Below are 23408 nucleotides of genomic sequence, written 5' to 3' on the forward strand. Positions count from 1 at the left end.
GGGGCGGGGCCGAGACCGTGGGGCGGAGCCAGAGACAGCGCCCACGACGGCCGCCATCTTGGAAGAGGGCAAAGACACTCCTGGCACCCCCCCGCCCGTCACCTCCCTTCAGACGCCAGCGCCATCTTTGATCACCGTAATCACCGCCTCTTTTTGCGCTCCCGGTTATAACCTCTGGAGCCATTTTGGGTTAGGTCAGTGTCGCCTATGGCCTCCCTTGCCAAGCCCGCAGTTTCTGCCATCTGGATGCTTCCTCGTCCCTATTCTCTCACCTATAACCTCTGCCTCCATGGTGGATCAAGAAAATGATGCTTTCTTTCTCCCTTCTCATCTTGCTTCTTCCAGTGGCTCTAGCGTCACCGCTATGCACGTGATCTAATAACCTGCCATTTTGGGTCAGGGTAATACAGACTAATATTGCTTCCCATCAACCCCAGGGACCAGTAGAGAAGAGCCTTTATGGCGAGTGCGCTCTGCTCTTTCCCCAGAAGCCAGCTTGAAGGTTCAGTCTCTGAAGGTTTCTGCCCTGGCTTTTAAATTTCAAGTTACTGGTACAGTGAAAGTCAACGAGAAGTGTGCCTTTTTTACTATCTGACTGAAGTCGCACGTGTCGCCAAGGATCCAGTGTCATTTGTGAGGGTCTGGAAGATTCAAGTGCATCTTCCCACCCAAGCCATGTGTGCTCACCTGTCGACAAGGCGGGACCACAACGAGGTGATTAGGCGGTCGGCTAAGGGTGAGGTGCGGAGTGGAGCGAGAAACTTTCCACCCACAGTGGTCAAGAACAGAAGGGTGTTGGGTTAGACAGAAAACCTGTCCGCTGAGGGAAACAGGGAAGGCTTACGGAAACTGCTTCAACCATCTGATCCCACTTGCTCATTCATTGCTTTTTTTTTATTTGTAAAAGGCTCCTACAGCTAATTTTCACACAAACATCTTAAATGAATTGCTGTGTCTGTGGCTCCATTCTAGCAAGTGGAGCGTCAGTGAGGTTGCATTGAGGGTTCATGGCACTAAATGAAAGAGATAAAGTCTTCTGTCTCCCAGAGACCATATAGAAGGAGCCAGTGGAAAATAAATATTTATTAGTTGGTGAAAGGCGTTATCAGGAAGTTATTGCAGTAATCAAGGTCATAGTGATAATGGTTTAGGCTGGAGTGGTCGTGATTGAGATGATGAAAACTGAATTGAATTCTGGACATATTTTAAAAGACCTGATAAGATTTGTGTATATATTATATGTGGAATATGAAGTGAAGGAGATGTTGTGAGCACCTTGGAGGAACTGAGTTACAAAGGAAACTGTTACGAAGGCAGAAATCAGGAATTTTGTTTTTTATGCATTGAATTTGAAATTTTTATTAGACATGCAAGTGGAGAGGTTAATTAATTAGATTTAGATAGGTGCAGGCAGAGCTGTTCCTTTTGGAGGTTCCAAGGGAGAATCCATTGCTTACCTACTCCAGCTTCTAGAAGTGCTGGCATTCTTTGGCTGATAGTTGCATCACTTCAGTCTGTGCTTCTGTTACTGAATTTGCCCTCTCTCAATTTCCACTTGCTGTCTTATAACAAACAACTTTGGTTTTACATTGGGCTCAACCGGATAATCTGGGAAAATTTCCCCATATCGAGATCCTTAACGTAGTCATACCTGCACAGCTCCTTTTGCTATATAAATAACATCCTGGGGATTAGAATAGGGACGCATTTGGGGTGCCTGGGTGGCTCAGTCCGTTAAGTGCCAGACTTGGGCTCATGTCATGATCTCATGGTTCGTGGGTCCAAGCCCTGCATCGGGCTCTGTGCTGACAGCTCAGAGCCTGGAGCCTGCTTTAGATTCTATATCTCACTCTCTCTCTCTGCCCTTTCCCTGCTTGCACTCTGTCTCTCTTTCAAAAATAAACATTAAAAAAAAAAAAAAAAAGAGTAGGGCCCTATTTGCGGGGCCATTATACAGCCTACTACATTCCATTACCAAAAAAAAAAAAAAAAAAAAAAAAGACAAGAAAACCCCCAAAGACTGGAGAAAAATGACATTCTTTTTAAACCATTACTAACTATGCAGGAAAGTAAGGGATCTCCAAAGGGGGAGCTAGAAATGGGGAACGAGCTTCTGTTGGTAGTGAAATTATAACAGTGATTATAACATTGAAATTATAACAGTGATCAGTTAGCAAAAGCCAAAGCCAGGATTTCTCTGAGGGTAAACTCTAGTACCAGAGCTAAGATTGAGAGACTAACAATGGGAATTTTCTAGGGCCTCTCTTATAAGGGTGCTAATACCGCTCCTAATAACCCCCAAAGGCCCCACCTCAAAGTACCAGTGTGTTGGAGATCAGGATTTCAACATGTGAATTTTGGGGGGACACAAACGCTCAGATTATAGGTGTTATTTTCCTTAGCAAAAGGGATTTTGCATGTGTGATTAAATCAAGGACCTTGAGATGTAGAGATTGGCCTGGGTTATCTGAGTGGGCTCAGTGTAATCACCAAGGGAGGCAGAAAAAGGATCAGAGTCAGATGGGGATGTAACTGTAGAAGAAAGGCAAAGAGAGATGTAATGTTTCTGGCTTTGAAGATGGAGGAAGGGGGCTTCTAGAATCTGGAAAACATAAGGAAATGGGTTCTCTGTCTAGCAAGAAACATAGTCCTGCCAACATCTGACTTCAGCCCAATGAGATCTGTTTTAGACTTCTGACCTACAGAATTATAAAATCATATGTTTGTATTGTGTTAAGGCACTAAGCTTGGGGAAATTTGTAATAGCAGCAATTGGAAACTAATACAGCAATTATATCTATATTGATATTAGTCAAAAGGCATTACTAGAGATAATCATGATAAAAGGTTCAGTTCATAAGGAAAACATAACAATTTAAAATATGTGTACATAATTACATGGCCTCTGTGCTAGTGTTCCAATTCTATGTAGAGAATAAAAAAACATTGGGTGACATTAAGAAAGAACCAAAATAAGTGGAGACATTCTGAGTTGGTTACTGGACAGGGAACTAGTTCTGAACTCAGACTCAGCTGCTCGCCACTCAAAAATCAATACTTGAGACAAGTGATGGTGGGAGAGGAAAGGTTTCTTGACTCAGGAAGCCAGGAACTTGGGAAGATGGTGGACCAACATCTCAAAGACCATTATCACTGTCCACATGAAGTTGGAGGGTTTTAAAGGGGGAAGGCAGGAGAAAAGGGAGTGAGGCTATATGCAGGAGCAGCAAGTGCCCAGGCCGTTAGTCCTATGTTGACATGACACTGAACAGACTTGTTGGGATCAGCAGCAGCTGTTTTCAGGTGTAGTCAGGCATTCTCTTCTGGGAGATTTGGTCCTTCACTCCACAAGGCCAGTGGTCTGCAAATCCCAAGGAAAGTAATTTAGTTCTGCTATAGACCAAGGGACTTAGGTCAGCAAGCAAGAAGTACATAAGCTTGAAGCAAGTTAACCCTTAAGACTGGTTTGAATGCTGTTATAAGTCATAAATTGAAAGACCCAATATGGTAAAGAAGACAGTTCTCCCTAAATTAATTTAAAAGTTGCATGCCATCTCAGATCAAATTTTCATCAGATGGTTTTTGTTATTTGTTAATTTTTGTTTTTGTGGAATTGGATAAGGAAATTAAAATTTTACATAGAAATGTGAAGGTTGAAAAACTGTCAAAATATTGGGAGAATTTGATCTATATCAAGATTTATTATAAATTATAGTAAATAAGATAGTATGGTAGTGGCAAATGGATGGCAAATAGGCTGATGGAGTGGAATAGAGAGCCTACGAACAGACCCAAATATACATAGACACTTTGTGTATGACAGAGATGCTGTAGGGAAAAGATGGGTTTTTCTTTTGTTTTTCTTCCAACATTTTATTTAAATTCAAGTTAGTTAACATATAGTGTAGTATTGGTTTCAGGAGTAGAATTTAGGGACTCATCACTTAAATACAACACCCAGTGCTCACGCAACAAGTGCTCTCCTTAATGCCCGTGACCCATTTAGCCTACGTCCCACCTGTCTCCTCTCCGGTAACCCTCAGGTTGTTCTCTGTAATTGAGTCTCTTATGGTTTGAAGATGGGCTTTTCAGTAAGTGCTGCTGGAACAGTTGGATATCCACATGGGATATCCCTTTCTCACAGCAGAAGCAAAAATCATTTATAGGCTTAAATGTGAAAGACAATATTTAAAGCTTTTAGAAATTAATATAGGAGAATATCCTTATGACCTCAAAAGTAAAGAAGAATTTTAAAACAAGAAATTACCAACTATAAATGATACTAGATTTGACTAGATTAAAATAAAGAGCTTTTGTTCATCAAAAGATAGCATAAAACCAACAGAAGCCCCCACAAAGTACAGAGTGGACGAAGATATTTGCCACACACATAATTAATAAAGGACTAGCCTTCACAACATATGAAAACTCTTTCAAATCAGTGAGGGATAATCACATTGAAAAAGTGAACAAAAGACTTGAATAGGGACTTTACCAAATAAAAAATATGATGAATAAACATATGTAAATCTTCTCAAGTTCATTGTTAATCGGGGAAATGAAAATTGTAACTGCAGTGAGATGCTATTTGTCATCCTCCAGGGTGGCTAAAATGAAACAATTTGATAACACCAGTTGTTAGTCACAGCTTAGTGCAGGAGAAACTCCTGAAACCTGCTGATGTGGTGAGTTGGTGCATTCAATTCAGAAAATAGTTTGGCATTATCTAGGAAAGTCAACGGTACACATAACCCATGATTGTTATTCTGCCAAGTAGATGCCCTTGAATGCCACTTGGACTACATATACCAGAATATTCAAAACAGTTTTGTTTATTTTAGCTTCACACTGAATACAATGTCTTATACACAGTAGAATGAATAGATAAATCTTGATACGTTCTTACAATAGGTTACTTTATACCCATGCAAATGAACAAATTGGAGCTGTACTTGAAAACTTGGATGAATCTTATAAACAAATACTGAGTGAAAGTAAGGCACAAAAGAACGTATACAGTATAATTTGGGATATATACCCAGGTAGTAGAACTATAAAGAAAAGTAAAGAAGAGATTAGCACCCAAATCTTAATAATGGATATTTTTGGATTAGAGCTGGCCACCTGACTTAGGAGCAATTGCTTAGGAGGCACTTCTCTCCCTCATCTTTTTATCATAGAAAAGGTAACTTCCACACAAAAGGGGAAGGTATTAATCATTTCCAGGTTCCCACACAATGGAGACCAACTTAGGTTAGTTAGAGAGAAAAGATTGTATGGTAAGATCAATGGATAGCTCACAAAATTGATGGAAAATCTAATGAATGAGGTTTGGAACATGGACAGGAAGCCATGGGAAATTAGGCAGCCAAAAAGAGAGACCAGATCAATACACAGGAAGAATCTAGTTAGTATCCAGCAGCTTCTGTCATTGGCCTGGCCACAAATGGACATTGAACACTGCCATTACTGTTTCTTCTACTACCCCTGAAAGATTCAAAACTGTCATTTGCTTCCTGTGTTACTCCAGGGTCAGATTTTTAGGTTGCGGCGCTGCACTGATTGGAAGGTCAGGTTCTCCACTGATTGGAAGGTCACATTCCCAAATTCTAGAGAAAGGGGCTACTTGCTTACACTTGAGCTTCTTTCTCTGACTAGGAAGTGTGTTTAGAACTGGATGGCCAGAAATGAAAAACACCTACCACAGGAAATATCAGAAATAAACACATCTGGTCCCCTCTGGAAAGAGGAAAAAGAAATGTAATTAGTTAAGATCTGTGAAACTCACTGGGACATGTTTTTACTGGGGGAAAAGACATTGTGCACAGTCATTGAATTGAAAGGAAGCCAGACTTTCTCTTCCTTCTGCTTTGCAGTATACCATTCTCTCTCTTTTTAAAAAAAAAATCAAAAATTGAGCCTGAGTGGCTCAGTCAGTTAAGCGTCCTGCTTCAGCTTAGGTAACGATCTTGCAGTTCATGAGTTTGAGCCTCATATTGGTCTTTCTGCTGTCAGCTCGGAGCCTGGAGCCTGCTTTGGATTCTGTGTCTCCTTCTCTCTTTGCCCTTCCCCTGTTCACGCTTTGTCTGTCTCTCTCAAAAATAAATAAACATTAAACAAATTTTTTTTAATTCCAGTAGAGTTAACATATAGTGTTATATTAGTTTCAGGTGTACAATATGGTAATTCAACAATTCTATGCATTACTCAGTGCTCATCATAGTAAGTGTACTTTACTCTCATGCACTTCTTGTGGTGAGAAGGCAAGCTGGTGCAACCACTGTGGAATAGTATGGAGGTATCTAAAAAAAATTAAAAATAGAATTACCATATGATCCATTATCCACTACTGGGTATTTATCCAAAGAATATGAAAACACTAGTTCAAAAAGGTATATGCACCCTATGTTTATTGCAGCATTATTTCCAATAGCCAAGTTATGGATAAAGAAGATGTGGTGTACACACACACACACACACACACACACACACACACACCATGGAATATTACTCAGCCATAAAAAAGAATGAAATGTTGTCATTTGCAACAATGTAGATGGAGCTAGAGAGTATTATGCTAGGTGAAAGAAGTTAGAGAAAAACAAATATCATATAATTTCAATCATATGTGGAATTTAAGTAACAAAAGCACAAAGAGAAAAATAAGAGACCAAAAAATAGACTCTTAACTATAGAGAACAAACTGATGTTACTGGGGAGGGGGGCTCTGGGTGAAATAGGTGAAGAGGATTAAGAGTACAGTTTTTCTGAAGCACATTTATCTGCTTTTCATATCAGGGCAATGCTGGCTTCATAGTATTTTTTGGTTACCGATTCGATTTCATTGGTAATTCAGTTTGGGGAGGGTTATATGTTGCTAGGAATTTATGCTTTTTTTTTTTTTTTTTTGATGAGTCTGGCTAAAGGTTTATCAATGTTGTTGATCATTCTCAAGAACCAGCTCCTGATTTCATTGATCTGTTATACGGGGTTTTTTTTTTTTTTGTTTTTTTTTTGAGTTTCTATTTTGTTTATTCCTGCTCTAATGTTTATTATTTCCTTCCTAACACTGGTTTTGTGTTTTATTTGTTCTTTCTCTAGCTCTTTTAGGTGTAAGGTTAAGCTGTTTATTTGAGATTGTTTTTTGCTTCTTGAGGTAGGCCTGTGTTGCTATAATCTTCCCTGTTAGAACCACTATTGCTGGGGCGCCTGGGTGGCACAGTCGGTTAAGCGTCCGACTTCAGCCAGGTCACGATCTTGCGGTCCGTGAGTTCGAGCCCCGCGTCGGGCTCTGGGCTGATGGCTCAGAGCCTGGAGCCTGTTTCCGATTCTGTGTCTCCCTCTCTCTCTGCCCCTCCCCCGTTCATGCTTTGTCTCTCTCTGTCCCAAAAATAAATAAACGTTGGAAAAAAAAAAATTAAAAAAAAAAAAAAAAGAACCACTATTGCTGCATCACAAAGATTTTATTTATTTTTTAAAAATTTTGTAAGTTTGTTTGCTTGTTTGTTTGTTTGCTTATTTATTTATTTATTTATAGAGCACAAGCTGGGAAGGGGCAGAGAGGAGGACAGACAGAATCCCAAGCAGTCTCTGTGCCATCAGCGCAGAGCTTGATGCGGGGCTTGAACTCACATACTGTGAGATCATGACCCAAGCTGATATCAAGAGTCAGATGCTTAACTGACTGTGCCACCCGGGCACCCCTGCATCACAAAGATTTTAGACTCTTGTGTTTTCATTTTAATTTGTCTCCAGGTTTTTTTTGATTTCCTCTTTTATTTCTTGGTTGACCCATTCATTGTTTAGTAGTATGTTATTTAATCTCCATGAATTTGTGGTCTTTCCAGATTTTTTTTCTTGAGGCTGATTTCTAGTTTCATAATGTTTTGGTTAGAAAAGATGCATGGTATGACTTCAGTTTTTTTATTTTGTTGGGACTAGCTTTGTGGCCTAATATGTGATCTATTCTGGAAAATGTTCCATGTACACTTGAAAAGAATGTATTCTGCTGTTTTAGGATGGAATGTTCTGAATATATCTGTTAAGTCTATCTGGTCCAATGTCTCATTCAGAGCCACTGTTTTCTTGTTGGTTTTCTGTTTGGGTGAGTTATCCATTGATGTAAGTGGAGGTTTTAAACACCCCTACTATTATTGTGTTACTGTCAATTACTTCATTTTTGTTATTAGCTGCTTATGAATTTGGGTGCTTCTGTGTTAGGTGTCTAAATAGTTACAATTATTATATCTTCTTGTTGGATTGTTCCCTTGTTAGATTATATAGCATCCTGCTTTGTCTCTTGTTACAGTCTTTGTTTTAAAGTCTATTTTGTCTGACATAAGTGTTGCTACCCTGGCTTTCTTTTCACTCCCATTTGCATGGTAAATGCCTTTCCATCCCTTCACTTTTAACCTGCATGTGTCTTTAGGTCTCAGATGAGTCTTGTGTAGGCAGCATATGTCAGGGTCTTACTTTTTTATTTTTATTTTTTAAAGTTTATTTATTTATGGGGCACCTGGGTGGCTCAGTCAGTTAAGTGTCCAACTTTGACTCAGGTCATGACCTCATGGTTCATGAATTCGAGTCCCACATCAGGCTCTGTGCTGACATTTCAGAGCCTGGCACCTGCTTCAGATTCTGTGTTTCCCTCTCTCTCTGCCCCTCCTCCACTCATGCGCTCTCTCTCTCTCTCTCTCAAGAATAAACATAAAAAAAAATTTTTTTAAATGATCATATTTATTTTGAGAGAGAGAGAAAGCACAAGTAAGGGATGGGAAGAGAGGGGGAGAGAGAGAGAATCCCTAGCAGGCACCACATTGTCAGCACAGAGCCCGATGCAGGGTTCAAACCCCCGAAATATGAGATCATGACCCGAGCCAAAGTTGGACACTTAACCAACTCAGCCACCCAGGTGCCCCTGGGTCTTGCTTTTTTAACCCATTCCATCACCCTAGGTCTTTTGATTGGAGCTTTTAGTCCATTTATATTCAAAGTAATTATTGATAGGTATGTACTTATTGTCATTTTGTTATTTGATTTTTGGTTGTTTTTGTAGTTCTCTGTGTTTTGTTCTTCTCTTGCTCTCTTATCTCATAGTTTTGCTGGCTTTCTTTAGTGATATACTCGGATTCCTTTATTTTTTTGCATATTGCTGGTTTTTGATTAGTGGTAACCATTAGGCTGATATATAATCAGGGATGGAAGGCTGGTTCAACATCCATAAATCAGCCACTGTAATATACCATATTAATAAAATGCAGGGCAAAAATCATGATCATTTCAATGGATGCAGAAAAAGCATTTGAAAAAATTCAATATCGATTTATTATAACTCAATGAAGTGGGTATAGAAGTTACTTCGAAGTAATAAAGGCCAAAAAAAGGCAAGCCCAAAACTAAAATCATTCTCAACAGTGAAAAGCTGAAAGCTTTTTATGTAAGATTGGGAACAAAACAAGGATGCCCATCCTCTCCACTTCTATTCAATATCATTCCATGATATTGGAATTCCTTGTCAGAGCAATTAGGCAAGAAAAAGAAATAAAATTCAATAAGTGGGATTGGGGAAATTGGACAGACACATACAAAGAATGAAATTAGACCACTGTCTTACATGACACACACAACCCAAAATGGGTTAAAAGCTGTTGAACACAAGATCTGAAGCCATAAAGCTAGAAGAAAACATAGGCAGTAAGCTCCTTGACATAGGTATTACCAAAACACTATTTTTTTTTAATCTGACACCAAAACAAATGTAAAAATAAATAAATGGGACTACATTAACCTAAAGAGCCCCTGCACAGCAAAGGAAAACATCAATGAAATAAAAAAAGGAACCTATTGAATGAGAGAACATATTTGCAAATCATATATCTGGGTAGGGGTTAATATCCAAAATATATAAGGAGCCCATATAACTCAATAGCAAAAAAATAATCTGATTAGAAAATGGACAGAAAATCTGAATAGACATTTTTCCAAAAAAGATATACAGATGGCCAATAGGTACATGAAAAGACACTCAACATTGTTAACCATCAGGGAAATGCAAAACAAAACCATAGTGAGATACCACCTCACACCTGTTAGAATGGCCAGTATCAAAAAGACAAGAAATAACAAGTGTTGGGAAGGATGTGGAGAAGAGGGAACCCTTGTATACAATTGGTAGAATGGAAATTGGTGCAGCCTCTATGGAAAAAATTTTTTGAAGTTCCTCAAAAAATTAAAACTTAAAACTATATGATTTAGCAATTCAACCTCTAGGTATTTATCTGAAGAAAATGAAAACACTAACTTGAAAAGATATATGCACCCTATGTTTATTGCAGCACTATTTACGATAGCCAAGATGTGAAAACCACCTAGTGTCCATTGATGTATGAATGGATCAAGAAATTATGTGACAGATAAACAACAGAATGTTATTTACTCATAAAAATGAATGAGTTCTTGCTATTTGCAACAAATGGATGGGCCTACAGGACATTATGCTAAGTGAAATAAGTCAGAGAAAGAAATACTCTTATGATCTCTCTTGTATGTAGAATCTTGGAAAAAACAAATAACAACCTCATAGATACAGATTGGTGGTTGCCTGAGGTGAGGGTGGGGAATGGGAGAAATGGGTAAAGAAGGTCAAAAGTTAAAAAAAAAAAGTGAGTATTACATCTTGGTAAATTTGTAAATCTACCAAATCAGATCCGGAAATTGAATTTAATAGTTTAGGGAAGAACTAGGTTTTAAAATTTGCAATATTTACAGGTAAAATATTAATTAAAAAAAAAAAAAAAACAGAATGGGGCTCCTGGCTGGTTCAGTTGATGGAACATGTAACTCTTGATCTTGGGGTCATAAGTTCGAGTCCCACATTGGGCATAGAGCTTACTTAAAAAGCCAGGGGCACCTGGGTGGCTCAGTCAGTTGGGCATCCGACTTCAGCTCAGGTCATGATCTCACAGTTCTTGAGCTTTAGCCCCACGTTGGGCTCTGTGCTGACAGCTGAGTGCTTGGAGCCCGTTTCTGATTCTATGTCTCCCTCTCTCTCTGGCCCTCTGCTGCTCATGCTCTGTCTCTCTCTCTCTCTCTCTCTCTCTCTCAAAAATGAATAAACATTAAAAAAAAAACCCAGAATGGTTTCCAATGAATCTTTTTTTGCGCACAGAAATCACCCTCAAATGCATAAAATACCCACATTGACAGTTGGATGAAAATTGGGCTGTTTTATTGAGAAATTCCTGTATGACAGCATGTGTGGGTTATTTCTTCATGCTGCCCAATTTTCAAAGAAAAATGTTCCAACCTCTTGCCTGTGCAGGAATACCCTGCAGCAGGGCTGGCTTCACGGGTGCACACTTGTGTAGTCACCTGGGCCCTGTGCTTAGAAGGACCTCACACTTGCTTAAATGCCCCGATGTCACTGTCTTGAAATTCTTAATACTTTTTTCTAGCACTGGGCCCTGCAAATTATGTAACTGGTCTTGCCTGGCAGTCAGAGTGCTGGCAGCCACACCGGGGGAGAGGGCTGGAGTTTCAAGGTTTAGTGTGTAGCTTTCCCCTGAGCCCTGTGTTTTCCAAGTTGCTTCACCCCCATCTCACTTGGGCCTGTTGTCCATGGCCTCTCTAGCCTAACTTTAGAAAATCCTCTTTTCTGCCAGGGCTGTCAGAGGGCCATATGGGCTAGAGGAAGAGATGAGAGGGAGTCAATCTAATTCCTCTACTTTTGCCTAGTTCTGTGGTAGGACTCAGCTTCCTCTTTGAGGCTTGCTCTCCTGCAGACAATTGCAGAGAAGAAAAAGAGCAAACTTAATTACCAATTAGTCTATCCCCAAATTTTGTCAACACTGATATCTACCATCTCACCTCTTTTCTTTGCCCTTGTGGGTTTATGCCTTTGTCCTTTCATAACTTAGTGGGGTTTGGGGAGGCAGGAAATAAATGTTGAGTGTTCAGTCTGCCATGTATGGCCACTAGTCTTAATTTGCTTTCCATAGCAGAAACTACTTTTCCCTTTATCACTCAATTTTTGTTGGTTTATATAATAATCAAATTATGTGATTACAGTTGCAAGTAGAACTGGCATAAGTAAGTTTAAGAACAAACCCAATTGACTGCTGGTAAATGTACAACTCAGAAGTGTGTGGGCATCTAATTTATTTTACAGAGGAATGAAAATTGTGGTTAAGTTGGGCAAGTTGGATTAAATGGAAATTAGTTAACTGAGCTTCTATTGTAAATAAATGAATATAAGGCATCTACTAAGAAGTTTCATTATGGAAGGTCTAAACGATTTGGCTTCTTGGACAATTTGAAGAAGCTTATCTGTCTTTAAAACTGCTTGAGCAAGAAAATGTCTTTCTAGGATCGGCCTCATTTCTGCACTTTTTGGGTATTAAGGATGTGTTCAGACTGACCTGGACTGTGGACCTTGGTCTGTCCTAATTCATAGTTATTCCATCCCACCTGTCTCTTAGTCTTCTAGTTGGACTTTTGACCTTCTTTGACCTAAAAGACCTTGGTTTCCATCTATGAGTTGATACCTTACATCCCCTTTAAGGACCCCCTCATAGGTACTGGGTTCTTCCAGTCTTTAGCATTTTAGGAATTCTTGAGGACAAAACTGACCTGCTTTCTATGGCTTCCTTCTCTGTAGGAAGTCAGGTTTCAGCTTCTGTGCTCTAAGTCAGGTGCCCATTTATCTTTTTGCTTTCTGTCTTCCAAAAATCTGTTATTTTCATTTGTCTTCTCCCGTATTTGTCTGTGAAGGGTTTAGAGCTTTAAAAAAAAGTTACTATTCTTTTACTCTCAGCTTAGTGTGAGTTCCAAAGAGAGCAGAGCTACTGCTTATTTTCAGTAGGTCCTGTTTGGCCCTCACTCCTACTATGGTGGCTTCTCATTTTCTAAGCCCTCGGTCTTCTGATTCTCCAGAAAATAGGATCCTCCATTTTGAGCTTTCTAGACACTTTAAAAAAGATATCTACCCAGCCTTTTCCTGGGACTACCTAGCAAAGCCCTATTTGTTCTGTAGTTAATATGCAGTCAGAAACAAGTCAATGTGAATTAACTTTTGTAAACATCAATTAAAAGTTAGGAATTTGGGGTGCTGGGTGGCTCATTTGGTTAAGCGTGGGGCTCATGAATTTGGCTCAGGTCATGATCTCGTGGTTTGTGGGTTCAAGCCCTGTATTGGGCTCTGGGCTGACAGCATGAAGCCTGCTTGGGATTCTCTTTCCTCCTCTCTCTCTGCCCCCCTCCCTCACTCTTTCTTCCTCAAAAAAAAAAAAAAAAAAAATTAGGAATATATCCATTTCTTCTGAGTTGTCCAATTTGTTGGCATATAGGTTTTCATAATATCATTACAATTGTTTGTATTTCTGTGGTATTGCTTGTTATTTCTCCTCTTCCTTTAGTAATTTTGTTTATTTGGGTCCTCTGTCTCTCTTTTTTTAATTGGCTAGAAGTCTATCAATTTTGTTGATCTTTTCAGAGAACCAGCTCCTGGTTTCATTGATCTGTTATACTGGTTTTTTTGTTTGTTTGTTTGTTTCTTTTTTTAGTTTCTATATCACTTATTTCTGCTCTAAAATTTATTATTTCCTTCCTTCTGATGGTTTTGGTTTTGTTTATTCTTTTTCTAGCCTGTTTAGGTATAAAGTTAGGTTATTTGAGAATTTTCTTGCTTCTTGAGGTAGGCCTGTATTCCTGTACACTTTCCTCTTAGAGCCACTTTTAGCATATCCCAGATTTTGGACCATTGTATTTTCATTTTCATTTGTTTTTGTGTAATTTTTTATTTCTTCTTTGATTTCTTGTTTGACCCATTCATTGTTTAATAGTGTGTTATTTAACATCCATGTATTTATATCCTTTCCAGATTTTTTCTTGTGGTTAATTTCTAGTTTCATAGTGTTGTAATCAGAAAAGATGCATGGTATGACTTCAGTTTTTATGAATTTGTTGAGACTTGTTTGTGGCTAATATGTGATTTGTTCTGGAGAATGTTCCACGTGTACTTGAAAAGAACGTGTATTCTGCTGTTTTAGGATGGAATGTTCTGAATATGTCTGTTAAATCCATCTGGTCCAGTGTGTCATTTAGAGCCACTGTTTTCTTGTTGATTTTCTGTTTGGATGATCTGTCCATCATTTAGTGGGGTGTTAAAATACCCTGTTATTATATTATTATTGATTATTTTTTAAAGATTTTTTTAAATGTTTATTATTTTTGACAGAGAGAGAGAGACAGAGCATGAGTGGGGTAGGGGCAGAGAGAGAGGGAGACACAGAATCCGAAGCAGGCTCCAGGCTCTGAGCTGTCAGCACAGAGTCCGATGTGGGACTTGAACTCACGGACTGTGAGATCATGACCTGAGCCAAAGTCGGACACTCAACCAACTGAGCCACCCAGGTGCCCCTTATTATTGGTTCTTTTATGTTTGTTATTAACTGTTTTATATATTTGGGTTCCACCATTTTGGGTGCATAAATATTTACAATTGTTATATCCTCTTGTTGGGTTGTCCCCTTCATTATTATATAGTATCCTTCCCAGAAGGAAGTATTAGCAAGGATGTGGAGAAAAAGGAACTCTCTTGCACTGTTGGTGGGAATACAAATTGGTGCAGCCATTGTGGAAAACAGTATGGAGCTCCTCAAAAAGTTAAAAATAGAATACCCTACAATCTAGGAATTGCACTACTGGGTATTGACCCATAAAATACAAAAAAACACTAATTCAAAGGGATATATGCACCTCTGTTTATTGTAGCATTATTTATAACGGAAAAACTATGGAAGCAACCCAAGAGCCCGTTAATAGATGAGTGGATGAAGAAGATGTGACACACACACACACACACACACACACGCAAAATGGAATATAACTCAGCCATAAAAAAATAATGAAATCTTGCCATTCGCAATAACATGGAGAGAGCTGGAGAGTATCATGCTAAGCAAAATAAGTCAAAAAAAGACCAATGCCATATGATTTCACTCATATGTAAAATTTAAGAAACAAAACCAATGAGCAAAGGAAAGAGAGAAACCAAGAAACAGACTCTTAACCAATTTTTAAAAATTAAAAAAAAAAACAACAACGTTGATTTATTTTTTTAGAGAGAAAGAGTGACCAAGGGAGGGGCAGAGAGGGAGACAGAGGATCTGAAGCAGCTCTTTGCTAACAGCAGAGAGCCTCATGCAGGGCTTGAACTCACAAACCACGACCTGAGTCAAAGTTGGATGCTTACCGACTGAACTACCCAGGCGCCCCTAAATCTTTTTTTTAAGTAGGCCCCATGCCCAGTATGGGGCTTGAACTCATGACCTTGAGATCGAGTCACATGCTGTACCAAATGAGACAGCCAGGCCCTCTAAGAAATAGACTCTTAACCAGAGAGAAAAAACTGATGGTTACCACAGGATATGTGGGTGGGAGGATAGGGGAAGTAGGGGATGGGGATTAAAAGGGACAGTTATCATGATAAAAAAAAAAAGATTAAATGACTTAAAAAAATGAAAGGAGCTATTGATTTTTATAGAGGAGCACTCTATAAACTGGAAGGTACCACCCAAAGATAATGCTTGTTATATCAAAAAAAAAAAAAAAAGTGACCTTAAGATTTTTTTTTAGTAATTACCAATCTATGTTTAGCTCCCTAACATACTCCTCATTTAGCAAATCAGACTGTAGTTATTTTGCCACATGCTTCCCACCCTTCCCGTCCTGCCTGTATAGAGCTATTGACGTTCACAGTTTTTTTCATGGGAGTTGGTGTTATTTAAATGGCAGATAGATCAAAGATAAAGAAAAAAATTAGGGAACTCTTTGGGATAAAGATATAGTTCAATTCAAGTGAAGTAACTCTGAGAAATTTCCTCTTAATTGTGAAATAAGACTCATAAGGTAGATGAGTTTTTCTCTTTTGACTATGAAGAGGAGAGTAGCGACTGGGAGTTAAAACTTTCCCCTTAGACAAAAGGGCAGTTGTAGCATTTCCTAAACTCACAGCAATTATTTTTTGTACAATTGCATGGGCACTTTCGGATTCAAAGGTCCTTTTTGTGGGAGGTAGGTGAATTTAAATAGTTCTTTTCATCTTTCATTAGTATATAACTTTTTCGCATATGTATTTTGTTTCTGCAGGAGTACAATCAATTTCTTGAGGGTAGAGCATGTTTCTGACACATCTTAGCATCTCTGAGTGCCAGAAAAAATAGGTGCTTACCATCAGGATCAGGTAATGTGCATAAGTTCATTTAATTTAAAAAAAAATTTTAAAACATTTATTTTGAGAGAGAGTGAGAGCAAGCAGGGTAGGGGCAGGGAGAGAGAGAGAATCCCAAGCAGGCTCTGCACTGTCAGCACAGACAGAGCCCAATGTGGGGCTTGAACTCACGAACTGTGAGATCATGACCTGAGCCAAAGTCAGGAGTTGGATGCTTAACCGACTGAGCCACCTAGGCGCCCCTCATTTAATTTTTGTAACAACTACTAGAGAAGAGCTATTACTCTCATTTTATAGATGAAGAAACTGAGGCACGAGATACAGCTCCAATAAGAAGTCCAGCTGGAATTGACTTCACTTGGCTGATTAACCAGGTTAGGTAAATCCTACCCTAGTATCCTGCAGCATCTGTCTTCAGTGAACAGGTCAGGTACTTTCTGGAGAGAGATCTGCGACTTCACAGACCTTGCAGAATAGGTTGTAGGACTACTTGCTAATAAATGTTTGACGAATTTGGCCCGAGGCCATCTTTCACTTTAACACACCATCTGAGATAAGATGGTGGAGAAGCCCTGTAGCTCAACTTATCTCTTAACTATCGGAGGCTACTTCTGTCTGCCCAAAAGAAGCTAATAAGTGTGAATGACCAAATTGACAGGTTACTTTATAATTTCCTTCTCCTTAGTTATCTCCATCTAGAAGAAATCTAGTCTCAGAGAGTCTAATAATGTCTTGTGAAGATTTATCATACATTTCCATGTGGTCGCCACTGGGGCTATGGTCTCTGACGTGGAGCCCTTGCTGCAGAATGTTAGCCTGTGGAACACAGTGGGGCCTGTGGGCTGAAATTTCAAGGAAGCAGCAGTTAGAAATTTAACGTCTCCAAACACTGCAGATTTCCTGGATATTTCCAATATCAATGAAGAAGCCACTGAAGTTAAATGATTGCAGCTGTTGCAATGGCCCCTCCCACCTTCCTTTTGGTCCACTGTCAAGGAAATCCTGTGTTAGTGACCCTGTCTCTCTTGTACATCTATCTCATATGTCCCCATTGCAAGCTCCCCTATCTCAACTGGCTCCATGTTCCAAAAACACTGGAGATTTTTGTCCTAGCTGGTTGTTTGGTATCCCAAGTAGTCTCGTAATTGCTTGTGAATTACAGGTCTATTTAGATTTTGTGATGAGAAACACAGAATTGGTACTTTTAAAATGTTTTAAAAAGTAAAAAATATATATGAATATAAGCAATGAATCAAAACCTATAACCTAGGTATAAAGTCGATTATCCACTATAATTGGTGAAACTATGGACCATGCTCTCCAGACTGATTTCATACAAACATTTAAGTTTTCATTTCACAGTAATTTGAAAAGTAATATGCACAGGGTAAAATTTGGAGTTCTTGTTTATTCCTAATTCATCTAGAACAGTGCTGATGGAACTTTACAGAAAGTTTTAATCTGTGCTGTCCAATAAGGTAGCCACTAGTCATACATGATTACTGAGTACATGAATTTTTTAAAATTTTTTTAATGCTTATTTATTTTTGAGAGAGAGAGAGCAAGCAGGGGAGGGGCAGAGAGAGAGAGGGAGACACAGAATCTGAAGCAGGCTCCAGGCTCTGAGCTGTCAGCACAGAGCTTGACGTAGGGCTCCAACTCACGAGCTATGAGATCATGACCTGAGCTGATATCGGATGCTTAACTGAGTGAGCCACCCAGATGCACTGACTATTTAGTACTTTAAATGTGGCTAGTGCAACAGAGGAATTGAGTTTTAAATTGTTTAAATAGTCACTTGTGACTCATGGCTACCTTATTAGAACAGATCTAGAATACAGTGATGACCTTGTAACAGGATAGTCTGTTATGTTGCAGCCACAAAGAACCCTAAAATCTTGATTTATAAGAACAAAGATTTATTTCTTAACTTGTGTTATCTGCCCATTTGGGGTTGGCTGGGGACCCAGGCAGATAAAGTAGTCACCATCTCACATGTTGCCAGTCATCATGGAGAGTCTTGCACTAGTACTTAAATCCTCTGGCTCAGAAGGGACGCACATCACTTTCTACTCACAGCTTACTGACCAGGACTAGTCACAGCCCCATCTAGCCAGGGAGCCAGCAAAGCTGTGCCAGGGGGCAAAGAGCCTCAGCAATGACTGGCACAGATATTAGCCTCCCTTTCAAAATACGGAGGAGTTCCTAAGAGGTAAAGAAAGTAGTATTACCTTGTGTTTTCTTAAAAAGTGGGAGAATTGAATTACTTTAGAATTATCCTTTATCTCCTTGATACTCATTAGCATAGATTTATTAACAGCAGGTAAAATGTGAAAAGTAAAAAACTCAAACACTTTGATTAAAAAGAAAAAAAGACTCAGGACACCTGGATGGCTTAGTTGGTTAAGCGTCCGACTTCGGCTCAGGTCATGATCTTCAGGTTCATGAGTTCGAGCACTGCATTGGGCTCTGTGCTGACAGCTCAGAGCCTGGAGCCTGCTTCGGATTCTGTGTCTCCCTCTCTCTGTGCCCCTCCCTCGCTCATGCTCTGTCTCTCTCTCTCTCTCTCTCAAAAATAACTTAAAAAATTTAAAAAAGAAAATGGCTTTAAAAAAGAAAAAAACACTATATAAAGTTAGAGCTGACAATAGCATGTCTTTTTAATTACACACAGAAATATCATTTAATATGAAGTTCTGCAATGTAAGCAGCAACCAATGGATTTTTATATGTTTGGGATGAAAACGGAATGGGAGAAAACGTATTTCTTATTTTTCCTGGTGCAGAACACGTATGGTGCATTTTTCCCTAGCAAGGAATAAAAAATCCTTGTCTTTAAAACTAGTAATTTCCTCACTAGGAACATTTGTGGATTGTGACTGCCTTTAAAAAATGAAAAAAATTAAATATTAACTGACCAATGGATTGTTTCCTTCCAGACTATACCATAGAATCATAGAATGATCTAGTCCAATATTTATTAGCATGTCTTGATTGTTTCTAGAATATCTATAATATTGTTTGAACACTCAAGACATAAGAGGCTCACCATCTGATAACAGATTTCCTATAAAGCAGGAGCATTATCAGGAATTTCCTCCTAACAAATGTTTCAATGTCAAGACACGGAAAGATGGAACTTGGTTGCCAGTAAGAAACTGCACCAACGTTACAAATGCAAACCAAGCCCTGGTAAATAATATTAATGATGATAATGATTTTGTCACACGCCAAAAATGTCATATAGGTTTTACATTATGAGGATCCTATAGATATTAAATATCTGTAGAATGTAATTGAACCAAATGACACTCAAGAGAAATTTTGAACATGTGCAAATCAAGCTGCCTATTAGCAACAAGAACTACGTCAGTCATCCTGTTCCTTAGTGAATCACAACCATCTAAGCCATTCATGCAGCACAACATTTGTTTGTTTCCAGGATCCATCAGGGTAGTCTACAGCTGGTGACATGGCAAGAAAGAGGAGGCTGCAGAGACTGAACAAACAGCATGCACTGTGGTATCCTTTATTTAAAAATTGTGAGCTAACTACAGTTGTAGTGTTCTCATTTACCATTCTGATGGCATAATAAACTGCGAGAACATTAACACAATTTCAAGACATTAAAAATCTGTAACAAACACACCACACATGCACACACACACACAACATACATGCACACAAAGGTTATAGTCTTCTAAACACAGTTAAGTGAAGAAAAGCTTCAAAAGCTCTAAATCAAATTTTAAAACCCTTTATTATAAACCGTGGCAATACTGTGGCTATTATGAAAAAATTGTAACTGCTAAAAAAAGCAAAAAGAAAAAATACTGGCAAATTTGAAACTAGCAGCAAAAAGCAGATAAAAATAGAATGGAAGGTAACATAAGACTACTATCAAAGTTCTGAAGTTGATCCTGTGTAGGGTTGCACTGAAGTCATTTCAAATTGGTTCTTGAGGAACTATTAAAAAGTCCCTTCAAATATGAAATTGCTGCACTTTACAAACAGTGGAAAAGAAAAAAGTATTTGGAATGTTACACACACACACTCAGAGGAAATGTATTAGGCATATTAGTTTATAGTCTTTGTTTATGACCTTCAAAAAGTTTATAAAGAAAAATTTAAGTGCCAATGTAGTGAAAGAAAAATTTCTAAAGATGCAAGTCTGAGTGCATTTATCAGGTCTAAGAATACATTTGAAGGCTGGGGGGCAAGGCATGACTGATGCACATTCAAGAAGAAAACATCGTGGAACCCATAAGGTAGGTACAGTCCTCTGGAGAGTGTTTAGAATTGAAGGCGTGTTAAACTCAGACTACCCTGAAGGAGATTCCAAAGTATGTGCAGTTCTACAGCCCTTCATCAGTTGAAATCCGTTTCACAGCAGCCAATAAATAATTAAGACTAACTTTTTAGGAAACTGGTTTTTCATACATTCAAACACAGAAATCTTTACCACACATGCAGAGCTGATCTTCTATAACAGCACAAATACGAATCCTGGTTTCAGAAGAAAAGCACATTAGCAAGGATTTTTTTTTTTTTCACAGGTTCTTACAAAAATGTCTGAAGCTGCTAGACATCTGCAAAGAGGGGATAAGTTTAGATTTCCTACTGATTTTGGAAGAAAAGAGATTCTATTCTCCTAAAGAAGCCAGCCACCCATGAGCAGGGGACCTGTCTTCAGAATCTAAGAAGCATAATGTCCTTAGTGCTTAAACTCATGGCAAATTCAGATCCAGAAAAACGGGTAGATACATCAGGGGAGAGAAATGAAGTTTGAATGTGTACAGTATACTTTGGAATAAAATGTGCCTCATACGTTCAAATGGCTCAACTGCTTTCAGAATGGCGTGCTGCAGGGCTGGAGGAGACTCGGTTCTCTGCAGTTAGGAGCTGGGAGAGAGAGATCTCTTTCTCCAGGGACCTTCTGGGCTGTGACCACAGGGCCTTATTTTTCATGAGTGCTTTCAGTTAGGGAATTTATGACCTTACCCAGATAAAGATTTCTTTTGGTTACTTTCTCTTTAAAATCAACTGATCAGGCAAGTTACTGGTAGTTATCTTAAGGTGCCAGCTAATTCAAATTAATGCCCATCAATAACTGCTGCTAGGTGTCAACTGCTGTTGCAGAACAATCAACCCCCAAAAGACCTAACTAGATAATCTATCACACTGGGTGCTTTTACTATCTTGGATTTTTTGAGCTTTAGAGAAATAGTCTTTGTAAGACGACTTAGAAACTGCTTCTCTCTGGCTTTCACTCTTCCTCTTCTTCCTCTTCTCCTTCCCCTTCCCCTTCCTCCATGGTTTCCACAATGAGCTCTGCTGTGCAGGTGGCTTCTCCGAGGCTGTTGACAGCCTTGCAGGTATACTTGGCGTCGTCATCCCCGCAAACATCACTAATGATTAAAGAGCAGTTCCCATCCTCGTCGTAGTCTATCTGGAAGTGGCGGGACTCCCGGATTGACTGGTCATCTTTGAACCAGACAACTTCAGGGTCTGGGTATCCTGCAGCACAGGGAGGGAACACAAGTTTCTTATCAATTCGTGCAAGCAATTCGTAAGCAACCTCTATTGATTAACGGGGTACAGGGAAAGTATCATGATGTTGGCTTTTAGCATCTGTTTTGAGATTTACATTTGGATATGGGCATATATTGTAAATACTGATATCCAAAACCCCGCAAAAAAAGGTGTCATATAGTCATGTCACTTACCATCCACGTGGGGCTTGTACTGCCTCCCACCTTTATACAGATCTAGAGTACTACCTGGAACACAGCCTTGACTCCAACTGCACTCCTAGAGCTAAATAAATAGGTCCTTGGACGAAAAGAAAATTTCTTGTATAATAGTTAAATAAATTTTTTTAATGTTTACTTAGTTTTGAGAAAGAAGGAGAGAAAGCACGAGTGGAGGAGGGGCAGAGAGAGAGGGAGACAGGATCTGAAGTAGGCTCTGAGCTGACAGCAGAGATGCTCGAACTCACAAACCATGAGATCATGACTGGAGCCGAAGTCAGACACTAAACTGACTGAGCCATCCAGGCGCCCCTGTTCTCTTATTTTTTATTTAAATGTGTTTAAGTTCGGGGTGCCTGGCTGGCTCAGTTGGTTGAGCACGACCTTTGGCTTAGGTCGTGATCTCATGGTTCATGAGTTTGGGCTTTGTGCTGATAGGGCAGAGCCTGCTTCAGATTCTCTGCCTCCCTCCCTCTCTGCCCCTCCCCTGCTAGTTTGGGCGTGCTCCCTCTCCCTCTCTAAAAAATAAATAAATATTAAAAAACATTTTTTAAATAAAAAAAAAAGCAAATAGGCACGAGAGATCTTTGGAGATGATGGAAATATTCTAAAATTGGTTGTGTGATTGCATAATTCTGCAAATCTAACAGAAGATCATTTAACTGTACACATAAAATAGGTAAATTTTATGGTATGTAAATTATAACTCAAAGCTAATGACAGCTCTATAATAAATTAGAGGAGCTGATAATATTGCTTAAAAGAAAAGCCATTATTTGTTTTAGTCTGATCCAAAGACAGATAAACTACTTATGGATAACTGGAAACTGGCCACATGGGTTAGCCTCATTTTATATGTTAGTCATGTTTATGCAAAGTTCAGCATTTAAAAAATATTATATCGGGGTGCCTGGGTGGCACAGTCGGTTGGGTGTCCGACTTCAGCTCAGGTCACGATCTCGCGATCCGTGAGTTCGAGCCCCGCGTCAGGCTCTGGGCTGATGGCTCGGAGACTGGAGCCTGCTTCCGATTCTGTGTCTCCCTCTCTCTCTGCCCCTCCCCCGTTCATGCTCTGTCTCTCTCTGTCTCAAAAATAAATAAACGTTAAAAAATTTAAAAAAATATTATATATATATATACACACACACACATACACACACACATCATATTTATGTATTATATATGATATATATACACACACACATATAGGTCTTTACAAATATACAGGGGTGCCTGGATGGCTCAGTCAGTTAAGCATTCAACTCTTGATTTCAGCTCAAGTCATGATCTCATGGTTCATGAGACTGAGCCCCATGTCCAGCTCTGTGCTGACAGTGAGAAGCCTGCTTGATATTCTCTTTCTCTCTCTCTCTCTCTCTCTCTACCCCTCCCCTGTGCTCTCTCTCTCTCAAAATAAATAAACTTTAAAA

The 23408-nt window shown here is 39.1% G+C and overlaps 1 protein-coding gene and 1 long non-coding RNA gene across 9 annotated transcripts in view; one reads left to right on the top strand and one right to left on the bottom strand.

Moving 5' to 3' along the window:
- Positions 1–54: 54 nt before the first annotated feature.
- Positions 55–19850, top strand: LOC123610985. Of its 2 annotated transcripts, none has more exons than XR_006718366.1 (3): positions 55–714; positions 16526–16602; positions 19671–19850. It is a non-coding gene; the product is annotated as an uncharacterized LOC123610985 (long non-coding RNA). The 2 variants fall into 2 exon arrangements; XR_006718367.1 differs by lacking the exon at positions 55–714 and adding an exon at positions 16144–16240.
- MYLK (myosin light chain kinase) overlaps positions 19744–23408 on the bottom strand; it is a 280888-nt gene continuing 277223 nt past the window's right edge. For all 7 annotated transcript variants that reach the window (XM_045502294.1, XM_045502293.1, XM_045502292.1 and 4 more), the window contains one exon: positions 19744–21745. In XM_045502294.1, the coding sequence (XP_045358250.1) occupies positions 21495–21745 (251 nt within the window). In that variant the 3' untranslated portion in view covers positions 19744–21494. The remainder of the gene's footprint in view (positions 21746–23408) is intronic.

This window comes from Leopardus geoffroyi, chromosome C2 (assembly GCF_018350155.1).
Source record: "Leopardus geoffroyi isolate Oge1 chromosome C2, O.geoffroyi_Oge1_pat1.0, whole genome shotgun sequence".
Lineage (NCBI taxonomy): Eukaryota > Metazoa > Chordata > Mammalia > Carnivora > Felidae > Leopardus > Leopardus geoffroyi.